We start from the raw sequence: 8958 nt of genomic DNA, 5'->3' as shown, positions 1-8958 counted from the left end.
GTGGGGACATGTCCCCAGCGTCCCCCTGTGTAAATGACACCTATGGTGCAGGGCTGAGGTTCTTGTACTTGCTTGCAGTGGTGGAAAGTAACTAAGTACATTTACTCAAATACTGTAATTAAGTACAAATTTGAGGTAGGCTACTTATACTTTACTTGAGTATTTTCTTTTCATGCCACTTTCTACTTCTACTCCACATCTCACAGGGAGATATTGTACTTTTTACTTCACTACATTTATCTGACAGCTTCAGTTACTTTACAAAGTAAGATTTTTAAACACAAAACATATGAAGAGTTTATAAAATATGATGTTTTGTAATACATCAAACTTCCCAACAGTTTATACAAGTACAGCTGACATGATAATTAGATTGACATTGATTTAACTGGCAATAGTTTTGATGGATAGATTTGATTTTTTGGGTAAAACATTTTATGCTTCCACCTTTACAAGTGTGAAGATTTGCTGCCTTTACTTTAAATTATTATTGTTTTGAGGTTTGGACTGTTGGCCGGACAAAAAACAAGCACTGTGAAGGTGTCACTTTGGGCTCTGGGTAATCATGACGGCATTTCTCACTGTTTTTAGAATTTCAAAATCGATTAATGGAGAAAATAATCAGCAGATATAACCATAAATAATCATTAGTTGCAGTCTGATACAAAAATGAGCTCTAGCTCAACAACTACAGCAATAAAGTCCTGCTTTTCCATTAATGCATGAGGAATAATAATTTCTTCTGCAATGAGTAATTTAACTTTTAATACTATAGGTACATTTTCCTGATTATACTTACATAGTGTTACTTTAGTAACATTTTCAATGCAGGACTTTTACTTATCCCCGGGCCCCGACCCCAGTTAAGCGGATGAAGATGGATGGATGGACTTTTACTTGTAATAGAGTATTCTTACAGTCTGGTCTTAGTATTTTTACTTAAGTAAAGGATCTGTATACTTTTGCCCACCACTGTTTACATGATTATTTCATTTTATGGTACTTTCAGAATCAGGTTTATTTACTGGTAGGCTACATTTTGACATATGAGGAATTTGCCTTGGTATATTGGTGCTTACATAAACATAAATATAGAAATATAAATATAAAGTAAAGAGATTAAACATTTTCAAGATATACAAAATAAAATGCAACATATCAGAGGCAAATATTCTAATTTTTACTCCCCTATATTTATTTGATAACATTAATTGCAACTTACTAAAACAGTATAGGTTAGAACAAGACTTTATCAATCCCTGGGGGAAATCAGATCAGAATCAGAATCATAAACGGCGTACTTTATTGATCCCCAAAGGGAAAATTGTTGTGTTACAGCTGTTCACATAATAATCAAGGCATTAAATAAATTGAAATAATAATTAAAAAGTTGGCAAATATAAAATATACAAAAATCTGAAAATATAAACAGGAGTGTGTAAATGTGCAAACAGTATATGACAGAAGTGTAATGAATAAAAAGCAGCCCAGTAAACTAAAGATTTGTCCTGGGATCAGAGAGAACTACAAAACAGAAAACAGAGCCGTTTGATGGCGTCATTAAACAACGACGGACCTGACACATGGATAAGAATATGTTTATTCATTTTTTGGAGTAGAAAAAAGTCAAAAACGTGTGTCCGGTTCGTTAGTAAACATTTATGGGCGGCATATAAACAGTAGCCATTTTATTTAACGTAAAATGTATTTTACATTAAAAAGATAAATAAATTGCATCAGCCGTTGTGAAAGGACCCCTCGCTGCTTTTACTCGGATGAATCACGCGAGTTGCAAAAGTACGTCTCTGTCAGTTAAACTAACAAATATATAGCAGGCGTATTGTTACAAACACGTGTGGTTTTCTACTAACACAACAGAAAGTAAACATAGTTTTATGAGATAACCGGTTGTTGGAAGAAGAAGGGGGAAAGAAATAGTCTTCATCGGTTGATCAGGCATTCGCCGGAGCCGCCTCCTTCATACCCTTTTCATTCAAGATGGCGGGCGACGAGTCTGGTACAACGCTTGGTCAGCCGCATCTGGCCAGACAAGACCTTAGTTCTCTGGTAAGTGTCCGGTTAATCGTTTTTACAGCATAGTGCTGGTGTGTCGGCGGCTGTCGGCGCGTCGTGTTGCCAAAACTGTTTCACGAAAGGTGATTTTATTCAACTAACGGTCGCCGGGGGTTCTGCGCCGGCACATGACGGCAGGCCCCGGCGGGGCGGGGAGCCGCAGACAGCCGCTTCTCTGCTAACAAACATTATGTCTTAGCGTTACACTTACTTTGATCAACGTTTAAAAATCACACCGCCCTTTGGATGTATCGTGTGTTTTTCAGCGCCGAAGTGGTCGCCATCTTTGTTCTACGTCAATAATATCCGTTTTAACCCTGGTGTGATCACAACGTTAGCTTCACCTGCTAAGTTCATGTTAAATCTGTTAAAATGTGAATGGGGTTCGTTGCGGTGATGAGAGCAGAGGTCGTGTTCAGGAAAACTCCTCTTTTTGCGGGCTGTCATCTATTTATTTATTTTTTTTTTTAGATCAGTAATCGATACAGTAGAGTTTTAAATATGTTATTGGTTGAAGGGGTTGTTAATGATGCTTACGCTACCTTTTTGTGTGTTTTCATTTTAATCAGTAGTAAATAATAGGACAGAGACAGCTTGCTTTGTTGTTTTATCAGTTTACTAACTTCAGCCAAGTTTCATGTGATTATTATAAAGCTAGTGCATATTTATGAAATGTAAAGCTTAAGTCTGGTGTTGCTGATGACACAGAATGTCAGACTCTTTGTCCCATATCTATGTCTGTAAACCGGTTAGCCAAACCACATGTGAGATACAAACAGAAAGGGCAGCAACAAACGATTATTTTCATTATTGACTAATCTACCAATTATTTTCACGATTAATCGTTTAGTCTTTCAAATGTGAATGTGAAAAAGGCTCATAACAATTTTCCAGAGCCCAAAGTGACGTCTTCAAATTGCTTCTTTTGTGCAACCAACAGTCTAAAACCCAAACACTCTTCATTTACTGTCATAAATGACAAAATATAGCAGCAGTTCCTCACATTTAAGAAGATGTAACCAGAAAATGTTTCACAGTAGAATGACTGAAATGATTAATCGAAAATAGTTGCCGATTCATCTTCTTTCAGTCGATTAATCGCTGAATCGTTGCAGCTCTACTAGCAGATAATATGTTGCTGCAGCACGAACATGTTTGCAGAGTCAATGTTTGCATGTCCGTCATACCGTGCCGGCTGCCTTTGTTTCTATTCTCCTCCAGGATTAAAGAGGGGACGGGGGTGCCGCAGCTCTGTGTTGGTTTTCAGTGTGTGATGGGTTTTACATGAGTTGTTCTCTTGGCAGGATGTGTCTACCTTGACGCCTCTCTCTCCAGAGATCATCAGCAGACAGGCCACCATCAATATCGGTACGGGAATCAGATTTCATGTCTTTCAGCATGTTTTTCTTGTGGCAGACGAGGACGGCCTGTTGTGACGTTTCTCTCTCTCTCTCTTTCAGGCACCATCGGTCATGTGGCCCATGGAAAGTCCACAGTAGTGAAGGCCATTTCTGGTGTTCACACTGTCCGGTTCAAGAACGAGCTGGAGAGGAATATCACCATCAAGCTAGGATATGCTAACGCTAAGGTAAGAGGCACTGAGTCACGTCACGCGGTAGCACAGGTTGGATGACATTAATTCAAGTGACCGAAACTCTCAATAATGTAAGTTGTATTATCCTTAAAAGGTAAATATTAGTCACCGCTGGCTGGTAACTGTGGTAGTTTTTAGTTGGTATCTATATTAACGTTTTCTTTTCAACTTGTTTTAAACCGTTGCACGTCTTTAAAATCAGACGTCCACAGTGGAAGGACATGACGGGATCCCTGTCTGTCATACCAGCTAGATCATCACTGAAAAAGTCCTGGAAAATTATCTGTAGAAAAGAGCGGGGAACCCTGATTAAAAATGGTAAAACTTGTCAGTACATAATAATTCTAGCCAGGGTAGAAAACACCCGGGTACTGAATCGCTTAAATAAAGAAGCTCTCACAGGGGAGCACTAACAGGGCAGAAACTTGACACTTTGGAAGGAGTTCAGTTTCATATGAATGCCCAAGTCTTACTTCCTATAGTCACTTTCTCTCTAAAGTAAAACTTCTGGCCAGTAAGATGGAGTGTATTTAAAGTGACCCGACGCGTCCATGTTTTTGTAGGTCTATCAGCTGGACGACCCCAGCTGTCCCCGGCCAGAGTGCTACAGGTCGTGTGGCAGCAGCACTCCCGATGAGTTTCCCTCAGACATCCCCGGCACCAAGGGCAACTTCAAACTGGTCAGGTAAGCCTGAAGAGAGAGAGCGGGTCTGAGCTGTTAAACAAATATCCTGCTGAAATCAGTTTCACAGTAAAATCTTCATCTGTGGGACTTTTCTTTCCTCCAGACACGTGTCCTTTGTCGACTGTCCCGGTCACGACATTTTGATGGCAACTATGTTGAACGGAGCCGCCGTCATGGATGCAGCCCTCCTGCTTATTGGTGAGTCTCTGACTCCCATCAACAGCACAAACCTTGTCTTAATGTGTGTGTTATTTACTCGCAGTTCGCTCTTTAGAAGTCACCTGATTGTTGTTGTCGTCTCTGTCCGCCAGCCGGTAACGAGTCGTGTCCTCAGCCCCAGACGTCAGAGCACTTGGCGGCCATAGAGATCATGAAGCTGAAGCACATCCTCATCCTGCAGAACAAGATCGACCTGGTGAAGGAGAGCCAGGCCAAAGAGCAGTACGAGCAGATCCTCGCCTTCGTCCAGGGTGAGTTCTCTAAAGAACCGGGTCCATCAGGGGTTCTTCTTCTTCTTCAAAAAAGCTTTTTACATTTCCTCCTCTTCAGGTCACTTTCTCTAAACCTCCGCTGACGCTGTGTGTGATGTTTGTCCTGCAGGCACAGTAGCAGAGGGCGCTCCCATCATTCCTATCTCCGCACAGCTGAAGTACAACATCGAGGTAGTTTGTGAGTACATCGTCAAAAAGATCCCGGTGCCCCTGAGAGACTTCACGTCCGAGCCCAGACTCATCGGTAAAAAAACCACTTTCACTCTCTGACCTGTTGTGTCTGCTTCATGTTTTCCTCATCGTGTATTTAACCTCACATCACACTCTCATTGTTTGTTTGCTGTGAAGCACAAAACGCTGTCTGAGTGAATCTGAATGCTACTAAATGAAACCCGGTAAACGTCTCCTGTGTTTTTAGTCATCAGATCTTTTGATGTGAACAAGCCCGGCTGTGAAGTCGATGACTTGAAAGGAGGCGTAGCAGGAGGAAGTATCCTGAAGGGCGTGCTCAAGGTGAGATTTGGTTTTATTGTTACTTCAGCTGTTCACAGCACTTGTCTTCTGTTATAATCAGAGAGGGTGGATGTTTGGTTACTTCCTGTCTTGCCTCTTACCGAGTTGTTTTTCCTCACTACTCACTTATCTTGAGTGAGTTACATTTTCTGACATAGCATTAATCAAATTTTGAGCCCTTTATCTTCTGTGTTATTCCGAAAAGCCAAGCAACAAATCATCGTATAGTATGACCAACACCATATTGGATACATTAAACATACATACGTCCTGTGGGCCTGTGTGTTTATGATGCATGAATTATCTTGCTTGGAGTAATTTCCACATGCTGTTTTGAAATATTGTGACGTTCATATGGAGTTGTGCTTTCAAACGTTTACTTCGGTAATCCCTTTTTCCGGTTAACAATGATAGCAAGGCAGGTTTTGCACAATACCTGAAACTAAAATAGTCCCACACAACTGACTGTTAAAGTTTCCACAGTATCCGGTTCTGTCGAGCCTCAGGCCGATGTTCAGCAGGTCGAGGTACGGAGTAATGTGCCAAGATGATGCTTCCTCTGCACACGGCTTTAGTCTCATGTGTCACGTGACCAGAGTGTTATCGCTTTATCATATATATTGATATAATTGCAAGTGCGATTAATGTGTGCGCGACCTGCAGGTGGGTCAGGAGCTCGAGGTGCGGCCAGGTATCGTATCCAAAGACCACGAAGGGAAGCTGATGTGCAAACCCATCTTCTCCAAGATCGTCTCTTTGTTTGCTGAGCACAACGACCTGCAGTACGCTGCGCCCGGAGGCCTGATCGGTACGTCCACACGCACATTTTTAAACCTGGATTGATCCTTTTTATGTGGAAGATATTAAAAGAGTAAATCCAGACGCAGCAGTCCCTAAACTCATCACACATTTTGAGTAATTTTAAATGGAGCTCAGAAAACCTGGAACTTAAGACATATTATTTAATGATAGCCGTCATTTAACATGAGGCTGCTGCAGGAGCAGATCTGACGCTGATGTTTTCTGGGTTTATGATTGTTTAGCTTTCGTAAATTTGTTCTTGGCCTGGTTAAAGTCACCTCGATATCCATAACCAGCTTACTTCTGGCCCAAAACACATTTTAACAAAACAAATCAAGACCACATTGGATTCAGACATGAAAGCAGTGACTCACAGAGATGTGAGCTGAATATATAATATCCTAAAGTAAGTAAACCGTGTGTGTGTGTGTGCAGGCGTGGGAACTAAGATCGACCCGACGCTGTGCCGTGCGGATCGTATGGTCGGTCAGGTGCTGGGCGCCGTCGGAGCGTTGCCAGAGATCTTCACCGAGCTGGAGATCTCCTACTTCCTGCTCAGGAGGCTGCTGGGAGTCCGCACAGAGGGGGACAAGAAGGCTGCCAAGGTGAGGCGACATGGCATCATGGGACATGTAGTCCTTCTGAACTATAACACAGGAACGATGTTCGAGCTGTAACTAGAGTGAAGATGCAGAAACATGAAGCTCCTGGACCGTCAAGCCTTTGAAACGGCCTTTAGAGGAGAGATTAATGTGCTGTGAGGAACCAGCCCAGTCATCTAGAGTCAGGACATTTCAGTTTTAATGGCTCTGTTATATTCTTGCTGGCATGTGGAGGATCTCACAGCTTTTACCAAACGCGCAGTCCTCTCATAAACACGGTGATCCTCCAGAAACTGATCCTCTTGGTCTCGTTGTGCCTCTGCAGGTCCAGAAGCTGTCTAAGAACGAGGTGCTGATGGTCAACATCGGCTCGTTGTCGACAGGCGGCCGCGTCAGCGCCGTCAAGGCTGATTTGGCCAAGATCGTCCTCACCAACCCGGTCTGCACAGAGGTCGGCGAGAAGATCGCCCTGAGTCGACGTGTGGAGAAGCACTGGCGGTAAGAATCAGGCTGACGACTGAAGAGCAAAGTCTGTCCAGTACACGGCTAAAGGTCAATTTATATCTACAAGCTCAACGTGCACCTCCCCAAAAATGTAACTACATGTAACTGTGATTGGTCAAGTTGGTATTGTTGCATTTCTGGCTTGTCTTTCTTCTTCTGCCTCGACCGGTTCAAGCGTCCTGCGCACCGTCTCCTCCGACTTCGTCTCTCGTTTCTGCGTTTCAGTAACTTGACTAAAAGTAACTGCTGTTCAACATCGATCAGCTCCAGCTGCAACATGATGCGCTCACGTTCAGTCTCCATTGCATGTAGCAGCCTACACCGGTGAAGAAGAAGAAACTCAGCACAGTGGAACCCCACCGCCAACTAGTGTTTTGGCGGGGTAATTGCAGAGCGACACAGAGCCAAAAACGAGTATAAATGGGCCTTTAGATTTTAACTTTTAACTGTCAGTCGTCTGTGAAATCGTGTTTATATTTGTGGAATTCAGATTGCTGCCAGTTAGTTGATTAATTCTTCTTCCAACATCAACAGGAAAAGTCTGAACTGTTTCCAAACTCGGGAAGCTTCTCGTTAGGGATGAAGACAGAAGGATTTTTAGTAATTAGGAAGCAAACAGAGCGTTTATGATGTAAAATGCTCTTTTAATGTGGTCATCTAATCGCCTCCTCTCCTCCTTCTTCCTGTCAGTCTGATTGGATGGGGGCAGATCAGGAGGGGCGTGACCATCACACCCACAGTGGACGATGACTGAGGAGGAAAACGCTGGACATCACAGCCATCACCACACTCTTAGCTTTTTTTGTTGTTTTTATTTCCACAAGGAGGAAGGAACAGAACAGGACGCGTCTGTGGTGTAAAGATATTTACAGACGCCTCCTCCCTCTGCTCCTCTTCCCCAGACGAAGGAGAGCCGAGGAGGCCCTTTAGACTATCCTAACGGCCCTCCAGAGGCCCCTGGGCGGTTGATCGAGTACAGATATGATCCTGTACTGTGCAGATTTCAGTCTGAGCTAATAAAAATACATTTGGAAGAAATCTGTTTGTCTTGTTTGATTCATGTTATAACGTGTTTGTCTCAGCTGAGGATTAACTGCAGATCAACATAAAACTTTTAATATATCTGTCAGAATCAGACCTCAGTTGATTAATTGATGAGTCATGAATGGAATGAATTAATGTTAAATGGTTTATTGTTTTAGTACTTTTTAAAGCAGAAATACAAAACGTTTCCTCAGCTTTTCTTTGTCTTGTGTGATGGAGCAGTAACCTGGACGTGTTTGGGTTTGAGAGTGGTGATAGGATCTCCCCGGGCTGTGGGAGAGATTTGCTTTTATCTTGTGCACACAAGTTATCACCATGACCAAATAATAAACTGATTTAGTTGATAGTTAAAACAATCGCTACTTGTTTACACTAACCTATTGCATTTAAATATAATCTGTATAAAACTCTAGCTACAACTAATGTAGTTCATCAGTCCTGCATGAAGGTATTGTACTGACAGGTGTTACTTAGCCATTCTTCACTGATATAAATGGAGTGGACAAAATAATAGAAACACCTGTATAATGCAATACAGTCCAAACAGCTGCCTCCAAAACAGTAATAAACTGGCAGCTCAGCACAATAACATCCTCATTAAAATATTTATTTCTACCTTAATTTACTTTAACAAACAAACATATTTAGCAA

At 42.2% G+C, this 8958-nt stretch overlaps 1 protein-coding gene across 1 annotated transcript; it reads left to right on the top strand.

Annotated features, from left to right (window-relative positions):
* The first annotated feature begins 1805 nt into the window (after positions 1–1805).
* On the top strand, positions 1806–8301 carry eif2s3 (eukaryotic translation initiation factor 2, subunit 3 gamma). The gene is made up of 12 exons (XM_046044697.1): positions 1806–2067; positions 3378–3441; positions 3534–3661; positions 4231–4352; positions 4456–4550; positions 4664–4822; positions 4953–5087; positions 5262–5356; positions 6020–6164; positions 6593–6762; positions 7085–7257; positions 7954–8301. Exons 1-12 carry the CDS (start codon positions 1999–2001, stop codon positions 8015–8017), a joined length of 1419 nt encoding a protein of 472 aa, XP_045900653.1. The 5' UTR covers positions 1806–1998; the 3' UTR covers positions 8018–8301.
* The last annotated feature ends 657 nt before the right edge of the window (positions 8302–8958 follow it).

This window comes from Micropterus dolomieu, linkage group LG01, assembly GCF_021292245.1.
Source record: "Micropterus dolomieu isolate WLL.071019.BEF.003 ecotype Adirondacks linkage group LG01, ASM2129224v1, whole genome shotgun sequence".
In the NCBI taxonomy this organism is placed as follows: domain Eukaryota; kingdom Metazoa; phylum Chordata; class Actinopteri; order Centrarchiformes; family Centrarchidae; genus Micropterus; species Micropterus dolomieu.
This window is presented reverse-complemented; position numbering and strand designations above follow the sequence as displayed.

Coding starts and splice junctions, on each gene's coding strand:
- eif2s3 (XM_046044697.1), top strand. CDS start 1,999: ATGGCGGGCGACGAGTCTGGTACAACGCTTGGTCAGCCGCATCTGGCC. Junction 3,662..4,230: donor TAGGATATGCTAACGCTAAG/GTAAGAGGCACT, acceptor ATGTTTTTGTAG/GTCTATCAGCTGGACGACCC. Junction 4,551..4,663: donor TGCAGCCCTCCTGCTTATTG/GTGAGTCTCTGA, acceptor TCTGTCCGCCAG/CCGGTAACGAGTCGTGTCCT.